This window comes from Podarcis liolepis, assembly GCF_965112155.1.
Source record: "Podarcis liolepis genome assembly, chromosome: 6".
NCBI classification, from domain to species: Eukaryota; Metazoa; Chordata; class Lepidosauria; order Squamata; family Lacertidae; genus Podarcis; species Podarcis liolepis.
The window spans coordinates 2,341,098-2,356,148 of NC_139559.1; the positions used below are offsets into that span (position 1 = coordinate 2,341,098).

The following is a 15,051-nucleotide window of genomic DNA, read 5'->3' on the forward strand; positions in this document are numbered from 1 at the left end:
GGGGAGGAGGCAGTGGGGGAGCAGGAGATGCTGCCCACCCGTGTAGACAATACTGAGGTAGACAGACCAACTCTCTCCAAGCCAGCCTCCTTCCACATGGGTCTGCCTCCTTCTAACTGTCCCAGGATTCTGCAGCCCTTCGGCCTGAGATCCCTTCAAACTGGAGTTCCTACAGACTGGAACTGGGAGCCTTCTGCACACAGAGCACATGCTCTAATACCACTCTATCCATGGCTGCTTTGCATCTAGAAGGTTGCAGCATCAATCCCCAGCAATTCCAGGCAGGACTGCAAAAGACTCTTGTCCATTGCTGGTCACTGCAAACCAATCTTTGCCAACCTCGTGTCCTTCTCCAGATGTTTGGGGCGGCAGCATCAGCAGGACGGTGCTGGCCAAGGTTAATGGACACTGTAGTCTAAAACATCTGGAAGGCGTCAGGTTGGTGAGCACTGAGCCAGATGCGCCCGTGATGACGCAGGCTCCTGCCAAGGCTTGCAATCACCTACCTGGGCACCAAGGGTTGAAGAGCAGGACAAATTCGTCCAGGCTGAAGCTGGAGCCCTGGTGGTCAGTGGCCGCGTCCATGGTCAGGCGGTAGCGGCCGATCCGGGCGTCAGGAGGGGAGGAGATGGACAGAGTAAGAGAGGTCCCCTCCTGGGATTCCACGGCTGAGCTCCAGACAGCCTCTTCCAGGGAGCAGGAAAGGGGAAAGAGAGATTTGGTCCCCGATGTCTCGATGGGGCAGGGCCCTGCAGGAGGAGGAAGCAAAACAGGCCGGTGGTCAGAGCTCTCTGCGCATGAACTAGGGATACGGTGCAGAACGCAGCAGCCAGACAGCAAAAGCCGCTTTGCAGTGGAACGGACGCTCCTTCCTTGGGCGATTTTACGCAGAGGTTGGATGGCCATCTGTCAGGGATGCTTGAGCTGAGATTCCTGCATTGCAGGGGGTTGGACTAATAATAATAAATAATAATAATACATTTTATTTATACCCTGCCCTCCCCAGCCAAGACTGGGCTCAGGGCAGCTAACACCCGATATAAAAACAAACTGATTGAAATACAACTTTAAAACAAGATTAAAATACAACATTAAAACATTAAAATATTAAAATGCAGCCTCATTTCAATGGAAACTCAAATCAAAAACTTTTGGGGGGATGAAAGCGTCAAGTTTTCACCAAGGCTAACTTTGCAGACTGGTCCTATGTGGGCCAGAAAAAAGCCAGGGAAGTCCCCAAATAGGAGTTCCATCACAGGAGGGGAAAGGAAAAAAGAAGAGGGGGAGGGAATCAAATTGATTCTAGATGACTCCTGGGGGTCCCTTTCAAATCAGCCATCCTACAGTTCTATGATTTTGTGAAAGGAGATTCCAATTAAACACCGGAAACAACTTTCTGATGGAAAGAGCTGCTCAGCTGTGAAACGGACGACCTTAGCCACTCCCAGTTTAAAAGCGATCAGCCATCAGACCCAAAGCAAGCAGAACCTCTCCCACATGGTACATTTATAGCAGTTTTTTAAAATAATAATAATAATAATAATAATAATAATAATAATAATAATAATAATTTTTATTAACAGGCCAATCACATCACATTAACCAAATCACTAAGTTCCATTAGTTCCAAATTATACAGCCAAATTTTAAATTTTGTTGGGGGTACCCATACGTCAAGCTCCGAACGAGTCCAAACATCACTTATATTGCTGCTTTAATTAAACAGTTCTATCCAGTTCAATCCAGATAGTCCTTTATTACTTTCTTCATCTTCTTGTTGTTATCATATATTCCTTTCTTTGCGATCTCTGATAATCTTCACAAGCGGATTAGAGACAGGCATCCTCTGTGTGGGTTTTGTACTCTCCAAAGATCATATCACTCAGGGACAGCCACCATTCCACGCTTCCATAAAAAATTAATCTTTGGTCTGTCCTTTAATTTTCTCAGGCTTGCCAAGTATATCAGGAGGGCTCTGTCAGGTTAAGATCACATTCCAACCAACATTCTCATTCCAATGGTCCTGATTCTCCTCCCCCTGTCTTTCTTTCTCAGGCAAGCCTGTCTTAGCGAGACGCCATTTTATGCTGCGTCATAAAATTTTCCTCCGTTCTCGTTGTTTACCAATCATCTCTTTAACTATAATCCACTCCACACAGTTCTTGAATTCCTGCTTGTGGTTAGTAAAGCGCAACAATCTTATTTCTTTCTGGGGTGGAGGGTTATTTATATCACATAATGCAAAGAAAAGAAAAGTTTTTTCCTCCACCCCCCTTCATTCCAAACATACCAGTCTCTTAATGGTGGTTCATCAGTTGATTTACTTATCCATCCGTCACTCCGGTCACAGAGATCCATTAATCAGCAGTCTTATCTCCCGAACATTGCTTGATGTATGTGCTTTAGCTTCATTCCAATCATATGTTTCCAATTATAATTCCGAGCTAAAGCGAACCAGCGTCAGGAAGAGCCGACCTCATCGAGGGCTCGTGCCAAGTGACCGGCACCCCGTTCTCTCGAATCCGGGGGTGTGTTGTGGACACCGCTGGCAAGGCAGCCCCCCCATCTCCTGGGGGGGGGGGTAGGAAGACTGCATACTTCCCATAGCAGCCTCTTAATTACCTCGTATGGGTTGGAGAGATGTTATTGTCGGCCATCTTCCAAGACACCACCTGGTGGCCCCCCCACATTTATAGCAGTTTTATGCCACTTTTAACAGATAGGGTTCCTCCCCCCCAAGAATCATGGGAACTGTAGTTTGCCAAGGGGTTAGACTAGATGACTCTTGAGGTCCCTGTCCAAGTCGACCATTCTACAGTTCTATGATTTTGTGAAAGGAGATTCCAACTAAACCCCGGAAACTGCTTTCTGATGGTAAGATGGTAGTTTGCCAAGGGTGGCAGGAGTCATTTGGAGACTCCGATCCACCTCACGGAACTACAGTTCCCACATTTCCCTGGAAAGAGGGATTGGACCAGTTTAAGCCTCTGGGGTTGAAGTGCCCTGCTGGCTTCACAGGTGGGAGGAAAAAGCCAAATTCAGGGGCCGATGGAGTAAAAGGCAAAACCTTGACAGACAGCATTGTGTCTCAAGAGCAGTCAATGGGCTGCGAGGTTTGTTCCTTTGAAGAGCTTTATTGGAGAGCGTTTATTTCCAGCATTTTTCTAGGGTGTGGCTGCTTTGGAAGGAGAAGGTTTTCCTGATGAGGCTACCTGAGCTGCGTCTCCTGAGGGTCACAGGATCACGCCCCCAGCCACCAAGGTTGCAAGCTGTTCCACCGCTAAGAGACAACAGGGTCATGGGCTGATGCAGGACGAGGCCAGCAAAGGAGAGGCGTCCTTGGCGGAGCAGATTTATCAAAGCTGTGCTTTGTGCACCAGCCCCGTCCCTCGTCATTCCGTGTCAATAAATAGACTCCTGAACCAAGGCACACATTTCGGGTGGCCTCACCCCGCCGGCGGTTTTGCTCCAGCAATCCCACAAGCCCATAAATCTGAGAACGAGCAAGGGAGCATCTTGCCATGTAAGGCGATTCCCTCGCCATCTCTTTCTCCCCAGCACAAGTTAACAAGGTGAAATTCAGACAAGGATTGATACCTCCAGACAGACTCCTTTTATGCAACGTGGGAGCCCTGTGTCCCATAACCGGCAGCGTCCACGTTTTCAAGGCAGCAAGGCATTTATTATCCCACGCGATTTATAAAAGGTATAAGCCGCTGGGATTGCAAAAAAAGCCCAAACACACCTCACACTGGCTTGCAAAAAGTTAAAAGACCGCTAAGAAAAATGAACAGTAATTCGAGGCATGCAAAAAGAACAATTGACTAAGAGCAGATTTAAAACTCGCACCAACTTCCTAAACATCTGGATAGGCTTATCTAAGCAAGGATGTTTTCAGCAGGTGCTGGAAAGGGGACAGTGAAGGTATCTGCCAGATGTCAAGAGGCAGGGAGTTCCAAAGTGTAGCGGCTGCCACACTAAAATATGAGTTCCTTGCAAATGTGGAACGGGATTCCCTGGTCCTGAATGGAGCAACTGTGCCCCTGAAGGACCAGGTGCCCAGCCTGGGAGTCATTCTGGACTCCCAGCTGTCTATGGAGACGCAGGTCAATTCTGTGTCCAGGGCAGCTGTTTACCAGCTCCATCTGGTACTCAGGATGAGACCCTCCCTGCCCGCAGACTGTCTCACCAGAGTGGTGCATGCTCTGGTTATCTCCTGCTTGGACTACTGCAATGTGCTCTACGTGGGGCTACCTTTGTAGATGACCCAGGAACTATAACTAATCCAGAATGCGGCAACCAGACTGGTGACTGGGAGTGGCCGCCGAGACCCCATAACACCCGTCCTGAAATACCTACACTGGCTCCCAGTACATTTCTGAGCGCAATTCAAAGTGTTGGTGTTGACCTTTAAAGCCCTAAACGGCCTTGGCCCAGTATACCTGAAGGAGCGTCTCCACCCCCATCGTTCTGCTCGGACACTGAGGTCCAGCTCCGAGGGCCTTCTGGTGGTTCGCTCATTGCGAGAAGCAAAGCTACAGGGAACCAGGCAGAGGGCCTTCTCGGTGGTGGCGCCCGCCCTGTGGAACGCCCTCCCTTCAGATGTCAAAGAGAAGAACAACTACCAGACTTTTAGAAGACATCTGAAGGCAGCCCTCTTTAGGGAAGCTTTTCATGTTTAATAGGTTATTTTATTTTAGTGTTCTGTTGGAAGCTGCCCAGAGTGGCTGGGAAAACCCAGCCAGATGGACGGGGTATAAATAATAAATTATTATTATTATTATTATTATTATTATTATTATTATTATTATTAGGTGCAGCTGCAACAGTTTGAAGAGGTCAGATGGGTGCATATGGGGAAGGGTAAACTGGTCCCAAATTGCGAAGGGATTTATATGGGATAAGTGCTTCCAAAGTCAAAGGTTGATACTCACAAGGGCTGCAACGTTTTAAGAAAGAACCTTGTGACAATCCTATACCTTGTGCCCAAGGCTGTTGCATAAGTTGGCACAGTTATGGCAGTTAATTATATCCTTTTTTGTGTTGTTAGAGCAACTGATTAGTAGGTTTGTTCTGTTTTGCTGCTGCCTGCCTCCAAGTTAATGTGAGTCTGTTGGAGTTTTAGCCTCAGTGATAAATCTCTGCAGTGCATTACTAACCTAAGTAAGACCTGCCTGCCTTGTACGTATGCATTTAATCTAACAAGTGCAAGGACACCGTGAGGAAAAGTTATTATTTAATCTTTAAAAGAGTGTCTTTCGTATTTTTTGTGAGGGGAAAGGGAACAAACAAAAGGGTTAAACTGCCCAGTCTCTAGCTTTCACATAAGCTCTGAAATTAAATACAATTGCTAAATAAACTAACCTTTATTAACTTTCAGAAATTATCACAGGAAATGTGATGTTTTCCAGAGCTGAAATCCTAGTTCCCACAATTTATATGTGAACAGTAACTTCTTGAACTTGACTTGGGAGCAAAATCAGCAATCGGTGCACATCTCTGAGCACAGGCGTTATATGCTTATGGGGGCTAATAATAATAATAATAATAATAATAATAATAATAATAATAATAATAAAAAAAAAAACTCCACCCATCTATAGCTATAAAAAAGCCAATGCAATTCTGGGCTGCATCAATAGGAGTATAGCATCTAGATCAAGGGAAGTAATAGTGCCACTGTATTCTGCTCTGGTCAGACCTCACCTGGAGTACTGTGTCCAGTTCTGGGTACCACAGTTCAAGAAGGACACTGACAAACTGGAACGTGTCCAGAGGAGGGCAACCAAAATGGTCAAAGGCCTGGAAACGATGCCTTATGAGGAACGGCTAAGGGAGCTGGGCATGTTTAGCCTGGAGAAGAGGAGGTTAAGGGGTGATATGATAGCCATGTTCAAATATAGAAAAGGATGTCATGTCGAGTTACAGCTCGGCATCCAGAGAAAAATCAGTCTCACACCATGATAGGTTCCGAAATATGGCTGCTTCTAGGGCTAATGCAGCACAGCTTTTATTGTGTGAAATGTGTGAAATAGAAAGATACAAAAAATACAAATCAAGCAATTTGTTCTAGCCAGCAGATAAAGACCTTGGTACTAGACCATGCGAGCGATCAGGCCATGCTACGTTAGCCAATCATATGGGACAGCACGAGCTGTTCACGCGCTATTCATGCTCCAAGGATGCTTCTAGCTATGAGATCACCCTGTAACAATAAGAACTTTGCTCATGCTCTCATGTACAAGCAATCATTTTCCCACATGTCCTCTTTTCTTGTTTATATTGTTAGAGGAAAAGAGGGACCATTAGTCCAAATCGTACACTTCATTGCCTAAGCGTCTACACTTTGCAACATAAATTCCTCTTGTAACCCCTGTGGTGGGCCGTGGTCGGTGCCACCATGCAGTGCATTGGGAAATCAAAGAGGGTATGCATTGAATGCAACAACACACCATAATAAAACCAACAATACATGCAATTACAATCAATAATACTTTTCTTAACCATACTCCATTGGGTAACCAAGAAGACAACCACTCCCATGGATCAAAACCTTCAGGTGGATTCAAAGGATTATGGGCTATCATTTGTTCCATATGATCAATAGTAGCAGAGATATTGGTCGATTGATCAGTTATATACATGCAGCAATGAGAATGAATTAAGGCACAAATTCCACCTTTAGAAGCAAGGATCACATCTAAAGCATAATGATGTTGAAGAACTACATTTCTTATTTCTGATATTTCTTTGTTAATCATTTTTAAAGCCAAAATGGTGGAATTAAACAAATTTTCTGTCCAATTTGCCAATTTATGCAAATCACGGTAATTCATGGCTGCACCTAAAGAAGGCAGAAGGGACCTAGAAATGGCTGTCCCTGTATATTGAGAAATAGGTGATTGTACTTCCCTTCTGTTACGCAAACGGACCGCTGGGAGCTTATCTATTTTATACACCAAGGGTACCACTATGCCTAACGTGCAGGTTCCAGAAAAGGCAAAGGGGATTACTGCAAGCAACAAAACACAGGTGATAAACTTATACGATTGTCCTTCATATTATTGCTAATCTTAAATGAAGCATTTACTGGAATGCTAGAATACCATCACCAAAAAAAGCTCAAAACTTCTCAAAACTTTTAAAAATCATTTTTCTCAGCAGCTAAAAGGCAGTAGCTAAGCATATGCTGCTTGCTGTAACTAAAAAAGTTGCAACAAGGTCGAGAACAGAGCCCATTGTTTTTGTGGGCCTTGCTAAAAAAACCATATTGCAAGTTGCTTTCTGTCCGGGAACCATGCCAAAGCACAAAAATGAAACAACTGGAACACACTAAAATTCCCACACCCCTCCCTTGCCAAGAGTCCACAATAGTTCCAAGACAGTCCTCTGTACATGCTCAGGGGAACACATCATAAGGCAGGACTCCTGAGGGAGGAGAAAAAAAGGAGAGATCCGGGGGGTAAAATCCAAGCGATGCCAATAAGGATGAGAATGGTAAATTAGTCCAATGGCTGTTTCCGAGCAACCTGTGTGATATTTCGTGGCTCGATTATTGGCATGTAAAAACCACAATCCAGAAGAAGTCACACAACCATTTCTGCAGATACAGGAGCCCATTTGCTGTAAATAAGTCTGATGTATTGCTCCTTGTACTGCTGAGTCAAAAGTCCAAGCCCAACGAAACGTGGTGACACAGATGGGATGGTCGCTATTGGGGGGCAAAACCCAGGCGATGCCGGTCTGACGAGGGCATCCTTCAAAGCCAGGTTCATTTCCCAGACAAGAGGCGGCAAAACTGTAACGATAAGTGGTAGAAACGGTGGCTTCCCAGGGGGAAGGGGGGCCAATGCAGTAGGGATGAAGATGGCCTTTCAGCGTGCCAGGAAACACTGGAACAGCTGTGGAAGAGCCTCTTCCATTGCAGAGGTGATTGTGATCTTGTCTGCTGGATTCTTGTGTCCCTTAAGGGCAGAAAATAGTGGAGACAGAGTGGAGGTGGGCAGGTCCAAATAACTCTTTATCCAATTCAGCTGTCCAAGAGTTTGTTGTAAATCCACCAGTTTAAGATCAGGAAACTGTAGTTGAGGCGTGACTGGAATGGCTGCAGATGCTGGCAGCTTGTGTCCCAGGCACGTAATAGGTAAGGTCCGCTGGATTTTCTCCTTAGCCACTGTCAATCCAACAGGTTGTAGCCTTTGCAGGATTTTGGGACACGGCGGAGGACAAGGCCGTGGCTAGCAGGCCGTGGCTAGCAGTGTCCACTGACTGGCAGGCTTTAAGCATATCAGCAATGGCTATATTTGATGTTGCCATCAAAGGGCGCAGCACTTGCTTACAGTCCTCATGATCAAACGCAAGCTGGCGTACAATCAGTTCTTGTGCTGCCAGGTCCTGAACTTGCCGCTTGAAGGTATTATACAAGTGATCAACAAATTGTCCATAGGGCTTTGCAGGACCTTGTCTAACGCTTCTCCATCGGCCATTGCGCTCAGTCTTGTCATCAGGGACAGAGGCCAGAGCCTCTTGGGCTGAGGCTGTAGTGGCCTCCCAATACTGAGGATGGAGAGTTAGCTGTTGGGCAGCAGTAAGAAAATTGCCTCCTCCCGTCAGCCCATCGAGAACATCGGTTTGGGTCAGCATGACGGGGGCTGGGGGTGCAGGAGCAATCACAGGAAAGTGATTTGGAGTATCAGAATCAAAAGGCAACAACGGAGCGGCGGCACGGAGAGATTCTTGGAGAGGAGTAGTAGAAGCGGTGCCAGAGGCCTTGGGCGGAGGAGGTGGTGTGAGACTGATTTTTCTTTGATTGCAAGAGTTGCAAAAAGAGCAGGGAGCACTTACCGAGGGATCCGTAGGAGGATGAGAGAGAGGCGCCTTTTGCCCTGTCCGGGCGGAGATAAGTGCTGATAAGTCCGTAACGTAGTCCAGAATCACATTCACACGGGAGCTCTCACCGGGGATCCACTACGTGGATGAACGACGCGTCTGCAGCCCTTGCGGGGCGAGGTGAGAGCTGAACGTTGTACACACGGGAGCACTCACCAGGGATCCACTACGTGGATGAACGACGTGTTGGTGAGTGCTGAATAATGAAAAACAGGCAGTCACACGGGAGCACTCACCAGGGATCCACTACGTGGATGAACGACGTGTAGGTGAGTGCTGAATAATGAAAAACAACGTGAAGTCCGAAGGCAGTCACACGGGAGCACTCACCAGGGATCCACTACGTGGATGAACGACGTGTTGGTGAGTGCTGAATAATGAAAAACAGGCAGTCACACGGGAGCACTCACCAGGGATCCACTACGTGGATGAACGACGTGTAGGTGAGTGCTGAATAATGAAAAACAACGTGAAGTCCGAAGGCAGTCACACGGGAGCACTCACCAGGGATCCACTACGTGGATGAACGACGTGTTGGTGAGGGCACCAATTGTCGAGTTACAGCTCGGCATCCAGAGAAAAATCAGTCTCACACCATGATAGGTTCCGAAATATGGCTGCTTCTAGGGCTAATGCAGCACAGCTTTTATTGTGTGAAATGTGTGAAATAGAAAGATACAAAAAATACAAATCAAGCAATTTGTTCTAGCCAGCAGATAAAGACCTTGGTACTAGACCATGCGAGCGATCAGGCCATGCTACGTTAGCCAATCATATGGGACAGCACGAGCTGTTCACGCGCTATTCATGCTCCAAGGATGCTTCTAGCTATGAGATCACCCTGTAACAATAAGAACTTTGCTCATGCTCTCATGTACAAGCAATCATTTTCCCACAATGTCACATAGAGGAGGGAGAAAGGTTGTTTTCTGCTGCTCCAGAGAAGCGGACACGGAGCAATGGATGCAAACTACAAGAAAGAAGATTCCACCTAAACATGAGGAAGAACTTCCTGACAGTAAGAGCTGTTTGACAGTGGGATTTGCTGCCAAGGAGTGTGGTGGAGTCTCCTGCTTTGGAGGTCTTTAAGCAGAGGCTTGATAACCATATGTCAGGAGTGCTCTGATGGTGTTTCCTGCTTGGCAGGGGGTTGGACTCGATGGCCCTTGTGGTCTATTCCAACTCTATGATTCTATGATGATTCTATGATAGCACTCCCCTGTCAGCAACCGTGCTGCAACATTCTGCGTGCCATGATTGTGCTGTGGTTGAGACAAGCCCTTGGGGATGACCCAGACCTTCTGGACTATGTACTGGAAAGCCTGCACTGGCTGCCCTTAAATAGCCAGGTTGTTTTGAGGGATGGCTGTAAACTTCCACTGGCCAGTGGTCAGAAGGCAAGATGCCCTGAAGACAGAGCTCCCTTTTGCTTCTGTCCAGGCGCAGCCCACAAGCGACAGGGAGCCTTGCAAAAAGAGGCCCTGCCCTCTTCCAAGGCTCCACCCGAGACGGAGGGTTCGGCAAGGGGTGAACTGCAGACTCATGCTTCACGCCCGCCCTCCCCGCCCGTCTGCCCACGATGATTCACAGCTTTCACGGAGTGCCAGGGCTGGTCACAGACTTCCGCTCCTGACTGTCTGCTAAACTCAGAATCTGAGAACTGCAGGGTTGAAGGGAGGGACCCTCAAGGGACATCTAGTCCGACCCCCTGCAATGCAGGAATTTTGGGCAGTTTGTGCCACAGAAGGGCCTTGGAGCAGAGGCACTTGTAGGGGTGGCCCTGGCATTTTCTGATGGGCCCCAGGTCTTCTGTTCCTACCTCCTGACACCCCTTTGCTCAGGTGCCACTCAGGTGCTACTGCTCCCATCAGCTCCAGCCAGCGTGAGCCCTGGTCCAAAAGATCTTGAGGGCACCAGGTTGGCGAAGGTTGGGCCAGAGGGCCAGATTTGGGTCAGAGAGGGCCAGATGTGATGATGTGAACATGCATGAGGGCCGACCAAAGCTGCTGAAGTTGTTGAGCTTTTTTTAGAATTTTACCCCTAAGTTGTTGGGCTTTTTAAAGGATTTGACCCCAAGGTTGTTTATTTAGGATTTTACCCCAGGACATATACTACTATGGGGCCAGATTAAATCGACTGCCGGGCTCCCCAAACAGACTTTGGACAGCTGCCCCCTGGTTCAAATGTCCCCTCTAGCTCTGGGCATCCTGGGAGCTGAGGGACATTGTAGCTTCATATGAAAGATCATAGAACGGTAGAATTGGAAGGGGCACCCAAAGGTCCTCTAGACCCACCCACCGCAAAGCAGGAATGGCAGCCAGGGAATCCCTGACAGCTGGCCACCCAGCACCTCCCAGGAAGGAGAGTCCACCACCTTATGAGGTCAGTGAATCATAGAACGGCAGGGGGGGTTGGGAGGGACCCTGAGGGTCATCTAGACCAACCCCCTTGCATTGCAGGACTCCCAGTTCAAGAATCCCCAACAGACGGACGTCCAGCCTCTGCTGAGAAGCCTCCAGCGAAGTCCTGGTCTCCTGCGCTGCTCCTCCCCCCCCCCCTAGTTGTGGACGGAGCTGGAGTCTGTGTACGAAAATAAACATGAGTTCACAATGGTGTGCGCAGCCTGCTTGCCCTCCCTCCTTGGAGCAGGGCGGTGTGTGTGTGTGTGTGTGTGTGTGTGTGTGTGTGTGTGTGATCCTGCTGGGACACTTGAGCGTGAGAACAAGGCTAGGCTACGGCTTCCTTGAGTCGCCGGAGCCATTACTCAGCCCCCCGGGGAACAGGAGTAGCTCTTTCTCCTCCGCCTTCTTCCCAAACAAGCTCACTGTGTTCTTCCTCCCTCGGACAAATGCAAAGAATTACAGGGTGGGGGAACGCAAGGCCCTCCTCCATCGGAAACATCCACAGGATCTGTTTATGCGCAGCCCTGCGGCCTCACAACAGACCGGACCATCCCACCCCCGTGGCTCATCAACAAGACCTTCTCTTTGCACAGCGAGGTGGAGGAGGCCCTCCTGTCAGCCTCTCACTGCCCAGACTTCCTGGAACCTGAGGTCTGCCCTGGGGGAGAGACAAAGGGCCTTTCACCACCTGGGTGGATAAATCCAGACTGGTACACTTTGCTCTGGGAAGGCTGGGTCGAAACATCAGGGCGTGGGCTGGAGCCTCATCTTTCTCACAAAGGTCCCTTATCCTGGGGTCGGGTCTTCTCTGGTGCCCTCGTCGTTCAGGGCAGAAGGCTGTCAGGTGAGAGGAGAGCCATCTTCAAATATCTGAAGGACTGTCCCATGGAACATGGAGAAAGCTGGTTTTCTCCTGCTCTCTGGAGGGCAGGACCCAATCCAAGGGATTCCAATTGCAAGCAATGAGATTCAGTAATAGGACCCTTTACCTTTAATAGGAAGGGACGCGGGTACCGCTGTGGGTTAAACCATAGAGCCTAGGACTTGCCGATCGGAAGGTCGGTGGTTCGAATCCCCACAACAAGGTGAGCTCCCGTTGCTCGGTCCCTGCTCCTGCCAACCTAGCAGTTCAAAAGCACATCAAAGTGCAAGTAGATAAATAGGTACCACTCCGGTGGGAAGGTAAATGGTGTTTCCGTGCGCTACGCTGGTTCGCCAGAAGCAGCTTAGTCATGCTGGCCACATGACCCAGAAAAACTGTCTGTGGACAAACGCTGGCTCCCTCGGCCAGTAAAGCGAGATGAGCAGCGCAACCCCCAAGTCAACCGCAACTGGACTTAACTGTCAGGGGTCCCTTTACCTTTAATAGGACCACCCTATTCTGCCTGGGTCAGACTACACCTGGAAAACAGTGTCCAGTTCTGGGCGCCACAACTTGAGGAGGAGGTTGACAAGCTGGAAGGTGTGCAGAGGAGGGCGACCAAGATGATCAAGGGTCTGGAAACCAAGCCTGATGAGGAACAGTCGAGGGAATTGGGTATGTTTAGCCTGGAGATACAATAGCCATTTTCAATTATCTTAAGGGCTCTCATATGGAAGATCATAGAATCATAGAATCATAGAGTTGGAAGAGACCACAAGGGCCATCGAGTCCAACCCCCTGCCAAGCAGGAAACAAGATGGAGCAGGGTTGTTTTACGTATGCTGCTCTGGAGGGTAGGACTCAAACAAATGGCGTCAAGTTACAAGAAAGGAGATTCTGACTCAACATTAGGAAGAACTTTCTGCCCGTAAGCTGTTTGGCAGTGGAACGGTCTCCCTTGAGAGGTGGTGGACCTTCCTTCTTTGCAGATTTTCAAGCAGAGGTTGGGTGGCCATGTCTCATGGATTCTTTAGCTGAGATCCCTGCACTGCAGAGGCTGAAGTAAAGGTATCTTCCAACTCTATGACTGTATGATCCACCAGGATGTTCTCCTACACAGGTCCAACTGAAATGGAGGAAAACTCTGGACGCTGCGTTCTTAGGACACCTGCCTTGCCCCAGCTTTGCTTGTCACAGGACAGATTGCCCTGAGAAACGTGGGTGGATGAGTTGAACCCACACCTGTTGCTGTGATATTATCTGGGAGGCTTGTTGCAAACATGTCACAAGTGTAGCCCCTCTTGATAAAAAAAGTATGCCTTTCTGTTATCACAGGTCAAAAGGAGCACCTTTTGCACATGTCCAGGGGCGCCTTTGTTCTAGGGATCCTGGGCAAAGCCCAGGAGGAAAAGCTATTTTGTACTTAATTCATAAGAACATAAGGTGGATCAGGCCAGCACCCCATCTAGTCCAGCATGCTGTTCTCACAATGGCCATGCAGCTGCATGTGGCGAACCAGGATTTGAGCACAAGAGTAACATTCTCCCCCTCCAGAAATTTCCAGCAACTGGGATTCAGGAACATCGCTGCCTCTGACTGTGGCAACTGGTTGGCCCAATGAGAAAAGGATAGAGGACTGGATCCACGAGACGGTCACCTCCAGACTTGATTATTTGCTCTACATGGGGCTGCCCTTGAGACTGACCCAGAAACTCCAGCGGGTGCAGAATGCCACGGCAAGACTCCTTATGGGGTCCTCGCTGCGAGATCACATTCACCCGATGCTATACCAACTGCACTGGCTCCCGGTGGAGTACAGGATCAGGTTTAAGGTGCTAGTTTTAACTTTTATAGCCCAATGCAGCCTAGGACCCTCGTACCTACGGGACCGCCTCTCCTGGTATGTCCCACGGAGGACCTTACGGTCTTCAAACAAAAACATCTTGGAGATCCTGGCCCACAGGGAGGTTAGGCTGGCCTCAAACAGAGCCAGGGCTTTTTCGGCCATGGCCCTGATCTGGTTAAACGCTCTGTCACAAGAGACTAGGGCCCTGCGGGACTTGACATCTTTCCGCAGGGCCTGCAAGACAGAGCTGTTCCGCCTGGCAATCCTCATAGAACTCTAGCCCAATGGTTGCCATGAATTTGATTTTGAATTTGATTTTAAAATGAATTGATTTTAGAATGCTCTGTTGCTTTACTGTTGTTAGCCGCTCTGAGCCCAGCTTTGGCTGAGGAGGGCGGGATTTAAATAAAATTTTATTTATTTATTTTAAATATTTTTATTAATTTTCACCAAAAGAAAAATAGATAAACATTTTCACTTTACAAATTTTCTCGTTTTTTGGACTTCCATCAGCCATTCTGACAATCATCCGAATTAAACTTTTTAGTTACACATTTCCTACATTTCCTATTGCCTTTTAACACACCCATCCACACCTGTTTTTCTTTCTTACAATATTTCTTTAGTTTTTACAGAGCTTCTTTAAATGCCGCAAACGTTATTTCATTATCACTTAAACCTCCCCAATACTCGACTAGTTTTCCCCAGTCCTCGATAAACTTTTGATCTCGTTGGTATCTGATCTTCCCTGTCATTTTATCAAGTTCTGCATAGTCCATCAGCTTCATTATAAATTTTATTTATTATGGTCCTTTGACCGGATCCTGCAGGGATCGTCTGATGTTCTTAACCTCTTAAGCAAAACCAAGCAGTGACCTCTTGGCGCTGTGTGCGAATTAAGCCCTGGAGCTGGGGCTGAAGAAGTTGAGACCCGAGCTCTGCTCTGGGTGCTTTGCTTTCTTTGTTTTATCTGGAAAAGGGAAGGACAAAGTGGGAGTCCTCCTTCCTTGCAAGCCACACAGAGAACTGTGGGAAAGGCCAAGCCAGGGGAA

At 48.0% G+C, this 15,051-nt stretch overlaps 1 protein-coding gene across 2 annotated transcripts in view; it reads right to left on the bottom strand.

The window, feature by feature from the left end:
- Positions 1–15,051, bottom strand: part of TGM2 (transglutaminase 2) — a 74,291-nt gene that overhangs the window by 33,729 nt on the left and 25,511 nt on the right. For both annotated transcript variants that reach the window (XM_083507423.1, XM_083507424.1), the window contains one exon: positions 507–749. In XM_083507423.1, coding sequence (XP_083363549.1) covers positions 507–749 — 243 coding nt within the window. The remainder of the gene's footprint in view (positions 1–506; positions 750–15,051) is intronic.